The sequence below is a fragment of the Otolemur garnettii genome, unplaced genomic scaffold (genome assembly GCF_000181295.1).
Source record: "Otolemur garnettii isolate 467f Iridium unplaced genomic scaffold, OtoGar3 scaffold00021, whole genome shotgun sequence".
Lineage (NCBI taxonomy): Eukaryota > Metazoa > Chordata > Mammalia > Primates > Galagidae > Otolemur > Otolemur garnettii.
The window spans coordinates 22,778,411-22,789,700 of NW_003852416.1; the positions used below are offsets into that span (position 1 = coordinate 22,778,411).

An 11,290-nucleotide genomic window follows, 5' to 3' on the forward strand; every position below is an offset into this window, starting at 1 on the left:
AAAAGTGTCTGGGCTACAGGAGATCCTAAATCTGCCCCTAATCTCCTGTGCCACCGTAGGCAGGTGGCCACTCCACCCTGAACTTTTTCCCCTTCTGCAAAATGATGGGGGGAGGAACTGGAACAGGACCTTCTTGGCACCCCAACAGAGGGCCCATTGAGAGCAGGGACAGGAGCCTCTGGAATTCCCACCATCCTCAATCAGGGACAGACACAGTTTCTTTCCTTTGGTTTCTGCCCTTGGGCAACCCCTTTTCCCTTCCTAGCTGCACTGGAAATCTCTGTAAACTCATTTTTCTTTCCCCCCCAGAAGAAAAAGGGAAGCCAGGGAGGCAGAGAGGAGGCAGGCAGCAGAGCATTGAGACACAATGCAGAGAAGGAGAGCCTCTGGGAGGACCTGGCACACAGGGTTACTATGAGGCCCAGGACAAAAAACACATACACCAAGATCAGACAACCAAACTTTATTTGGAAAAGCATATTAGTGTAATAATCACCACTAAACTACTGAATGAGGCACTTCAGTCTCCTCTCCCTTGTCTTCCCTCATCTCTCCCTTTTGGCCTTTGCAGAACACTATAGAAATCCTCTTCTGGGTCCACAAGTAGCCCCAGACTTTTGGGCTGGAAGCTGCCCAGATGGTCTTGGCTGGACCGAGTCCTGATGTCCAAAGAGGGAGTCTGAAGTATCCAAAAGTGCTGAGCCAGGTCAGATGGCCGCTGCTATGGCATGGGTCCTCGAGGGGGAAGGCAGGTATGCTGGGTGTCTTACAAGTCCTTCTCAACATCTGGCAAACAGAAGGACCACCAAGCCACTGGAAGCCGAGCGGGAAGGCACATCTAGAAGAGCCAGTGAGCTCTAGAATGCTACAGGTACGTCCGGATGGGTGAGGCACCATGAAGGCCAAGGAGATATCCACTCCTTATCCTTAATCCATAAGGTCACCTGACCACAGACAGCACCGGGGCTGGAGACAAAAAGAAATCCTGAGGGGGCTGGACCTGAGCTGAGGATACATCTTAGGCAATAATCTACAAAAGAAAGAAAGAACAAAAACTCAAACTGAAACCCATTGTTTAGGCTATAGGGGTACACAGCTCAGTTCCAAGTGTCCAGAATCTTGTGCCAAAATCATAGCACGAGGAGAATCAGAAATTCTCTTGAGTTGAGGCAAAATCAATCTTCACCCATCTTGGCTCTTCCTTTGGATGGTGTGGAAAGGAAGCTGCTGGGCAGAGGTCATTCCTCTCACCACCTCCCCTACTGCCAGTGAAGACTCAAACTTTCTGCTGGCCCAGGCCGGTATGGTGCTGCCAGCCCAGGGAAGTGGGCCCTGGGAGAAGTTGGTATAGCCAGCCCTGGAAATCTCTATGCCCCCAGCAAGATGGAAGCCTGTAACAGAAGAACCAAAGTCATTGGGCTTCCAAAGCATCCCAACTGTCCCAGCAAACCCCACCCCAGGCTGTAGCTGGCATCAGCAGTTGGGGCTAAGGGAACAGTTATTCTTTCTGGAACATGGCAGGAGACCCTTCAAACTCAAGTGTTCTGGGATTTCCCAGAGTAGAGGAAAAAAAAACAACAGAAATAGCCACAAACTTAATAGGTACAGAATTTCAGCTTTACAAGATAAAAAAATGTTTTGGAGGTTGGGCACTGTGGCTCATGCCTGCAATCCCAACACTGTGGGAGGCTGAACTGCCTGAGCTGAGGAGTTGGAGACCAGCCTGAGCAAGAGCAAGACCCTGTCTCTAAAAATAGCCAGTCTATTTGGAGGCTGAGGCAAGAAGGATCACTTGAGCCCAAGAGTTAGAGGTTATTGTAAGCTGTGATGCCACAGCACTCTACCAAGGGCAACAAAAAAAAAAAAACTGTCTCAAAAAAAAAAAATTCTAGAGATGGATGGTAGCGATGATTGCACAACAATGTGAATGCTCCTTTTTTCTTTTTTCTTTTTTTGAGACAGAGCCTCAAGCTGTCACCCTGGGTAGAGTGCCATGGCATCACAGCTTACAGCAACCTCCAACTCCTGGGCTCAAGCGATTCTCCTGCCTCCACCTCCCAAATAGCTGGGACAACAGGCACCGGCCACAATGCCTAGCTATTTTTTGGTTGCAGCTGTCATTGCTGTTTGGCAGGCCCAGCTGGATTCGAGCCCGACAACTCAGGTGTATGTGGCTGGCACCTTAGACACTTGAGCCACAGGCGCCGAGTCAATGTTCTTAATGCCCCTAAATGGTACACTGAAAAATGGTTATGATGAGGCTGGGCACAGTGACTCATGGCTATATCCTAGTACTCTGGGAGGCTGAGGCAAGTGGTTCGCTGGAGCTCAGGAGTTCAAGACCAACCTGAGAAAGAGTGAGACCTCGTTTGTACCAAAAATAAAAAAACTAGGCTTGGCACCAGCCACATACACCTGAGCTGGCAGGTTCAATCCAGACTGGGCCCGTCAAACAATGGCAGCAATCAAAAAAAAAAAAAAAGCTGGGTGTTGTGGCAGGTGCCTGTAGTCCCACCTACTTGGGAAGCGGAGGCAGGAGAATCTCTTGAGCCCAGGAATTGGAGGTTGCTGTAAGCTGTGATGCCACAGCACTCTACTCAGGGTGACAGCTTGAGGCTCTGTCTCAAAAAAAAAAAGAAAAAGAAAATCTAGCAGGGCATTGTGGCAGGTGCCCATAGTCCCTGCTACTCCAGAGGGCTGAGGCAAGAGGATTGCTCAAGCCCAAGGGTTTGAGGTTGCTGTGAGCTATGATGCCACAGCACTCTACTCAAGGCAACAGAGTGAAACTGTCTCAAAAAAAAAAAAAAAAGGCTAAGATGATGAGCTGGGTGCAGTGGCTTACACCTGTAATCCCAGCTACTCAGGAGGCTGAGACAGACGGATTGCTTGAGGCTGGGAGTTTGAAACCAGCCTGGACAAAAAAAAAAGTGAGGCTCCCCCTTCCCTATTTCTTAAAAAAAAAGCATAAAAACATCTTTAAAAATGTTTATGATGATAAACTTTATGTTATCGTAACTTAAAAATAATTTTTTCTTAAGTAACCATATAGACAGTATCCAATGTGTATTGACCCCCCACACTATATATAGCATCGTCCTTAAGAGGCCATACTGCTAGGCTTCAAATCCTTGCTCCACCACTCTTTAGCTAGAAGACATTGCAAAAATTATTTAACCTTTTCTGGAATTTATTTTCCTCATACAGAATATGAGCAGAATATTAGAACCCACCTCAATAGGGTTACTGAAAGAATAAGTAAATGCCTGTAATATTCTTTGAGCAGTGCCAGCGCACATGTGCTCAACACCCTCACTCTAAACACCACTTCACAACATCCACAAGGAAACCTAATACCTCTGAACCTAATACCTCTTAAAAACAAGTTCACAAAAATACATGGCCTCTCCCAGTCTAGTTTCTAATCCGGAGAAGGTTGAGTTTTTTCAAAGAGCAGACCTTTGAAAGATTTCACAAAACAGTTGAATTTTCATAAAACTTTAGACACTGTGGTTATTGTCACCTCTTCAACTTGCTCTAAACAAAAACTCTTTAACTTTTCAAAAAGGAAGAGGCTCTGTGACTTTGTAACTTTTATTAAAATGCCTATAACCCCTTGGCTCTCAGAGCCATGGTTGCAGATATTCAGGTCAGAATAAACCTCTTTAAATTTAAAAAAAAAAAAATGCCTATGACCCTTTCCAGGAAACCAAGGAAGGGTCTTACCTTAGAGGCCTGGCCAGCAATTCACCCCAGCTCCAGAGAGTTTTCTTTTCTTTGGTGAGCAGGACCCACCCTACCATGTTCACGTTCAAAGCCAGGATCTCTTAGAGGTGAAGTTTCTTTAGACTTGGAAACCATCTGGATAACCTTGGCTTCATTTCTCCAACAAAGTAAAGGAATTATCAAATTCACGGGGTCTCTGGCTGGTTAGGGACAGCAATGTCCTCACTGGGGTGGGTCTCCTGTAGGAAAAATTCCCTGGGAAAGGGATGCAGCTCCCCAAATCTTCAAACAGAACACAGCCAATGGGTTGGGCTCCTTGGGAATCAGAGCAGAGACATAACAGGACTGCTTGGAATCCCAAGGTGCAGTTGTAATAGTAAACTAAATAACTAGGGCGTCTGTAACAGCTTCTCAGACCTTGACAAGCTAATGAGCATCGCCAATCTCCAAGAAGGGGAGCTAGCACCGTTGACAAATATAGTTGGCCTTGAAATTCTCTTTCAGAGGGCTATCTCCTGAGCTAGGAGCTCACCCACTCCCTTCAGGCAAACAGCATTGAACTGAGAGCACCGAGCACCTAGGGAGACTACATTCTGATTCTAATCTTATTTTGGTTGTTTCTGAGAGCAGGCTCTGGGTCTCCATCTGTAAAAAGGAGTGGGGCTCGCCCTAACTAACATTCCTCAATGGTCGGGGGATTCCTAATGGAAACAGATATAGGGGAATGAAAAGAGGGGAGCAGAAGCCCGTGCGTGGAAGCCAGGGATGAAACCTGTGTTACTGAGAAGCCAGGAAAGTTAGCCTGTGTTTGGGACTGGTCTGCATAAACCTCAAGGACAAAGGCAGAGTAGGGTGAGGCAAGAGAAGTCTCCAAAGGTATCAAGGTACAGCCCGCGGGCCTCCTACCGGCCCCCTCCTCTGCAGATGGGACCCATCCCAAGGCATCTGAACTCCTCGAGATGCGAGATGCGCAGAGGGATTGCGCAGGGTCCCCGCACAATCCCGTGCCGAAACCAAACTTCTCAAACTCCTCGTTCATCCTGGGACCAGCTGAGGCCTGTCCCCAGCTCCGCCCGTGGCTGCGCGCCTACTTTTTACAGCACCCGAGGCTGGAAGAGGGGCCAGGGAAGGGGGGTGTTCTTCCGACCGTCGGGGGGGGGGTGCAGAGAAGGGGGCCGTGGAGCAGCTGTTAGGCTGGTTCCAATTTGGAAGCCTCCCCCGGATCTACGCGGCGCCTGTCCACGTCTCGTTCTCCGCTGGGAAAAGAAAGAGGAACCGCAAGGTTTCGCCTCCTGATGGCCGGGCTGAGAGTGTCCGACTTGGAGACGGCGCGTACAGCGCGGACGTTTGGACTCTGGGCTGTAGCACTGTTGTCTGGCGGGAACTGCGCCTGGGCTTCATGGGCGCCAGTGGCAGTGGAAACGCAGGGGAGGGTGCCAGGGCGCACCGGCGCGGGGCAGCGGCAGCAGGAAGGACTGGGGGCGCTGGTCTCCGGAGGGTCCCCCACCCCGATCGGGACCGCGGCGGACGCGAGCGGCCTCACACCACCTCCTGTTTGCCCTGGCAGCGGCGGCAGCAGCCATAGAATGCTGAGAGCAGATAGAGGCCCAGGCAGAGGCCGCCGCAGACGGCGGCAGCCAGAAAGGCATGGTAGGCGCAGGGCAGCGGGTAATCCTTGAGGTTGCAGTAGCTGTGCCGCTGCGTCTGGTCGATCATGATGCCCGTCGCGGCGCCGTAGAGCGCGGCTGCCAGCAGGTCGTGTGCCACGTTGACCACCAGCCAGCGCGAGCCTAGCACAGGCACCAGCTCGTGCTTACCCAGCAGCGTGAGGAAGTAGAGGCCTAGGGTCAGCAACCAGAAGAGCACCGACACGAAGAGCGCGAAGTGCACCGGACCCTGGTACTTGCTGGTGGCGATGGTGATCCAGAAGGCGGCGCCGGCCAGCAGCTGCAGCAGCCGCAGCACGCCCAGGGGGCCGCGCAGGAAGGGCCGCTGCAGGCGCACCGCGCTCCTGGCCGCACGCGCCTGGGGCGGCGGCTGGCGCGGGGGCGGCGGGAGCATGGCCCCCGGGCGCGGTGGCGGCGGCGGCGGCGCCCCAAGCAGCGGAATGGCGACGCTTTGCTCGCGGGGACGGCCTGGCCGGGGTGCCCGTTGCGCCCGCCGCGGAGTCCTAGCCGCGATCCCCTCCTAGCACTCTTTCTTCCTCTCCTTTCCCCACCCTTCCTCCCCTCTCTCCTCCTCCAGCCGTCCTCTAGTTCTTTCTCCCTCCTCCACCCCTTCTACCCGCCCTTTTCCTTTCCCCTCCACGGTCTCCACCCCCGCTCGCTCCTCCCGGCTTCCTGCCATCTCTCTTCTCATCTCGCTCACCACCCTGGCGCCCCCCTTTCCCTGCCGCGCCAGACTCTCAGCTTGGATTCCTTCATCCTCAGGGCTGGGCCGGGTGCCCTGCCCACTCCCAGCCCGCCCCAGGCCTTCCGCCCTTCCGCCCGCGCTAAGTTTGCCACATCTGGGGCCGCCACTACCCGCCCTGCCTCCCAAGCTCCGGTCCAGCCTCGAAGGGAAGGTCAGCCTCTCCAGCGTCCAGCCTAGCCTCTGGCCAGGAGCCTTTCCTTCCCTTTCTCCTGACCTAGCGGCCTCCGAGGACTCCTGGCCATCCCCTGGCGAGGGAGAGCAGAGCTAGTCTTGAGCAGGCACTCATTCATGCCTGGATATCCGCCATATCCTGCCTAAAGCTGTGCTCGGACTCTGTCTCAGCCGTCGAGTTCCCGGCATCAATGTGAGAGATGGTTATCCAACAGAGGCCCTACCAACCCTCCCACAGGACACAAAGCATTTCATCTCCACTCTTTTACCCAAGCCTTCCTGCCATCCTCCTATTTTGCCTAGATTCAAAATCTGCTACTTAAAGTGGTGGGGACACAGACCGAGCTCCGAGAGACAGCAGAGTCCACGTGCTTAACAGCTTAAACTGGCGGCAATGGTTTTTGTACGTCCTGGTTTTCCACTTCCTTCCCTTTCCCATGCTTCCACCCAGGATGCCAATCCCACTAATCCTCTTGAATTTCCCAGATTAGTTTAGAATGCCCTGCGTTCCCAGACCTTAGCTGGCAGCAAAGGATAAACTCCTGCTTATCCTTCAATGCCTAGTTTCTTTCTTTCTTTTCTTTTTGAGACAAAGTCTCACTTTATCGCCTTCATAGAGCGCTTTGGCGTCACACAGCTCACAGCAACCTCCAACCTGGATTTAGGGGATTCTCTTGCCTCAGCCTCCTGAGTAGCTGGGACTACAGGCGTCCACCACAAGACCCGGCTATTTTTTGTTGCAGTTTGGCCAGGGTAGGGTTCGAACCCATCACCCTCAGTATATGGGGCTGGCGCTCTACCCACTGAGCCACAGGTGCCGCCCAATGCCCAGTTTCAATGCTGCCTCTTTTTGGTCCAACCTCCTAGGCTATTTACTTTTTTATTTTTTTATTTTTGCCATTTTTTGTTTTTGTTTTTTGGGGGGGCGGGGCTGGGTTTGAACCGGCCACCTCTGGCATATGGAATCAGCGCCCTGTCCGTCTGAGCCACAGGCACCACCCCAGCTATTTACTTACTCTTCTAGGCCCCCAGGTGGGCCACCCCTCTGTAGTAGGGCTGAGTCCGTTAAGTCATAACCATTGGTTAGCATGTCTTATCTATCTTTGCCTGTGCCTGGCACATAGGAGAACCTCTGTAAATATAAATGGAGTAGATAGATCGAGTGGCCACAGGAACAAATGGAACTAAGAGTGCCCATCTTGCTTTGGGGACTGTACATGCATCAGACCACCTGTAGATCCTACGCTAAGCCAGCCCTTCCTCTTCTGTTCATGATCCACTAGCCCCTGACCTAGCTGGCTTCTTCCAGCAGGGTGGCTATCCTTGGAGAAGCAAAACTATGTGGCTTTTCGGGGGGCTAATGCCACTCACTGCCAACTCAGCCCACCTACAGATACTTGAGAAAGCTCTAACATTGTATTTTAAATGACTGAATGATGTATAACACCCTTGTCTATGAAAGATAGCATGGTATGGAAGCTCTGGGTACAGGTGCTAGGGTCAGACTGCCTGGCTATGTATCACTGCTTCGCTACTCCCCAGTGCTGGAAATTAGGCAGTGGAGGGGAGGGTTACTTGACCTCTTTGTGCCTCAGTTTTCTTCTCTGTAAAAGTATTTTATCTATGTGGCGCCTGTAGCTCAGTCGGTAGGGTGCTGGCCACATATACCCAGGCGGACAGTTTCAAGCCTGGGCTGGGCCAGCTAAACAGCAATGACAACTGCAACAACAACAAAAAAGTATTCTATCCAGTAAATAGATAGTGAACCCTATCAAGGACTGGGCACTGTTTTAGGGGTCAGGGATTCATAATAAATATGTGATTTTTATTTATTTTCTACTTATTTTGGGGGGGGGCGGGGAGACAGCTTCACTTTGTTGCCCTTGGTAGAGTGCTGTGGAGTCATAGCTTACAGTAACTCAACCTCTTGGGCTCAAGTGATTCTCTTACTTCAGCTTTTCAAGTAGTTGACACAACCCCCAGCTATTTTTAGAAACAGGGTTTCAGCTCAGCGCCTGTGGCTCAAGTGGCTAAGGTGCCAGCCACATACACCTAAGGTGGCGGGTTCAAATCCAGCCCGGGGCCCGCCAAACAACAAGGATGGCTGCAATCAAAAAATGGCCAGGCACTGTGGCAGGCGCCTGTGGTTCCAGCTACTTGGGAGGCGGAGGCAGGAGACTCGCTTGAGCCCAGGAGTTGGAGGTGGCTATGAGCTGTGATGCCATGGCACTCTACCCAGGGGGACAGCTTGAGGCTCTGTCTCCAAAAAAAAAAAAAAGGAAAGAAAGAAACAGGGTTTTGCTCTTGCTCGGCCTAGTCTGGAACTCCTGAGCTCAAGCAATCTACCTGCCTCAGCCTCCCAGACTGCTAGGATTGTAGGTGTGAGCCACCATGCTCCACCATGTGATTTTTATTAATTAAATTCTTACTACCGTATATTCTAGGTGTGATGATGGGTGCTTTATTTATTTAGAGACAGAGTCTCACTTTGTCACCCCAGCAGAATGCCATGGCATCATCGCTTACAGCAACCTCAAACTCTTGGGCTCAAGCAATCCTCTTGCCTCAGCCTCCCAAGTAGCTGGGCCTACAGGCCCCACCACAACACCCACCTATTTTTAGAGACAGCATCTCGCTCTTGCTCAGGCTGGTGTGGGACTCATGAGCTCAAGCAATCCACCTGCCTCAGCCTCCCAGAGTGCTAGGATTACAGGTGTGAGCCACTGTGCCCAGCTGACGGGCACTTTATATTTTTTGTTTTACTTGATCCTTACACCAATCCCATGGAACAATTATTATTCTATACATGCTAACAATTGTTAGCTCTCATTTGCTGATGGGGAAATGAGGGTTTAGACGAGGGTTGAAGTTGACAGTATGAACACCAGCCCTGGTGGAGCTGACTCTACATCCACATTCAAAGTACCTTTATATAATTTCCCACATTTTATTCTCAACTGCTGTCGCAGGAAGACCCAGAGAGGTTAAGTGACTTGTCCAAAGAAACATAACTTGTGTCATTGTTGGGACTCAAACCTAAGTCTTCCGATTGCAGTTTCAGCTCAGCATTCCTCCCTTGGCACCTGCTGGAGGGACATGCTCAGTGTCCTATGCACTTACTCTTCCCGCAATGTGGACCACCCCAGTCTTGAGTAGGGCTGCCTCAGACAGGCAGCTAGAGGCTGAATCTAGGTGCTGGACTGATGACAAGATTTCTGTGAGCGGGGGACCTAAGCCAACAAACGTAGAGAAGGGGGAGGGAAAAGGATTCTTCCCGTCTTCTAAAAAAGGCCTCCAAGAGACAGAGGATCATGGCGCCACCTGGTGGGCATAAACTTTCAGCCTCAGAAATCATGTCTCACTCCTTACAAGGAAGCACCATGTAGCGGCTTTGGGGCTGTATTTTTAGCCTCTGGAATCCTGGAATGTTTTCACATTCCAAGGTGCAGTCCAGCAGACTCTCTGGAAAAGCATAACCATCCAGAAAGATCTTGATTCGGTCCAACTCAACAAATATGGTTTAAGCACCCGCTAGATGCAAACAGCCTGGGTGTGGAAGGCAGGAATGAAGAGTGCCTAAACCCTTGCTCTCCACGTGTCTGCACGCTGCTAGCAGGGGAGGGAGGGACCGTTGTAGTCACAAAATGAAGGCATGAAGGCATAGATGAGAGTTATAAGGGAAATACAAAGGGAAGGAGAGCATATGTAAAAGCGGGCTGGGAAATCTTCCAGTGTTATTTGAGGCTGAATAGAATTTCGACAAGCAGAGATAGGAGACAGGTGGTGTTGGGCACGACAGTCCACCTTGGGGCCTGAGCATCCCTGGATGTTATTGCTGGGTATGTCATGAATGTAAGACTATGATCAATCTTTCCCCAACCATTCCTCAGGGTTATGTCAGCAGCCAGCAACCTTGAAAGATGAGGGACCATAGATGCTCATGCTGCCTTGTCCCCAAACTCCAGGAAAAGGAATCTATCTGATAGGCCCAGCTTTGGTTAGAAGTGGAGTCATGGGGTAGGAGTTGGGCTTCACAGTATGAACATGCCCACCTAGAGCCATCACTCCAACAGGATCTGTGGGTGGGAAGAGAAGGCTATTATGGGGGAGGCAGGCCTCCCAAAGCCTTTCAACTCCATTGTTGCATCTCTTGATTCACAAATGCCATGCTGTTGGCTATTTGAGTCAGGGCAGTGTCTTCTTGGGTCTCTAGTGGCTTCTGAGACCTTTGATCCTTTTGGACCATGCTAGCAGTGTTCCACTCTATCTGTGTAGGTAAGGGGAGTTATTTCTTGGCAGCAGAGAGAAAACCAAAGTTGGGGAAAATTTCTATAAGATCTTATCCAAAAACACCCTCACAGACACCCTGTGGCCCAGTCAAGTTGACAGATAATATTAACGCTCCTCCCCCCCCAAACAGATAGAGACAAGACATAGAGGAACAAAGAACAGCTGCCTATGACTGGTTCCAGGTCATTCAGCTGGACTTTATTTCTATGAACACCCTATAGCACTACAGTAACTTCCTGAGCTAACTTAAACAGATTTCTGTGCAAATAGGATCTGGAGCCAAACTGTCCATGTCTGAATCCTAGTTCTACTCTGTGATGGTTTTTTAAAAGTATTTGCAAATTCTTTGACTCTCGTCTCATCAAATGTTGGATCTAAGCTAAGGTGACCAGACATCCCACTTTTGGCAGGACAGTCCCAATTTTTAACAATTTGTCCCGCAGCATTTTTAAAAAGTCCTGGTTTTTGGAAAGAATGCACAAGCTAGGGAACGGTGGGAGAACAGGAAGGGAATATATGGTTTTTGGCCATAATGAGTTTTATATTATTTTTGTTAATTTTATAATGTTAAACTTTTTTTTTTTTTTTGAGATGGAGCTTCAAGCTATCCACCTGGGTAGAGTGCCATGGCATCACACTCACAGCAACCTCCAACTCCTGGGCTCAAGCGATTCTCCTGCCTCAGCCTCCCAAG

At 50.6% G+C, this 11,290-nt stretch overlaps 1 protein-coding gene and 1 long non-coding RNA gene across 2 annotated transcripts; both read right to left on the reverse strand.

Annotated features, from left to right (window-relative positions):
• Window positions 1-448: 448 nt before the first annotated feature.
• LOC111724294 lies at window positions 449-4,851 on the reverse strand. Its single transcript, XR_002772614.1, has 2 exons — window positions 3,724-4,851; window positions 449-1,391 (listed from the first exon to the last, which is right to left on the reverse strand). It is a non-coding gene; the product is annotated as an uncharacterized LOC111724294 (long non-coding RNA).
• A 49-nt stretch (window positions 4,852-4,900) lies between these two features.
• Window positions 4,901-5,784, reverse strand: MARVELD1 (MARVEL domain containing 1). Its single transcript, XM_003787291.3, has one exon. It carries the CDS (start codon window positions 5,782-5,784, stop codon window positions 5,263-5,265), a length of 522 nt encoding a protein of 173 aa, XP_003787339.1. The 3' UTR covers window positions 4,901-5,262.
• Between the last annotated feature and the right edge of the window lie 5,506 nt (window positions 5,785-11,290).

Bases quoted from the DNA above. Each gene is read 5' to 3' on its own strand.
- MARVELD1 (XM_003787291.3), bottom strand. From the start codon at position 5,784: ATGCTCCCGCCGCCCCCGCGCCAGCCGCCGCCCCAGGCGCGTGCGGCC.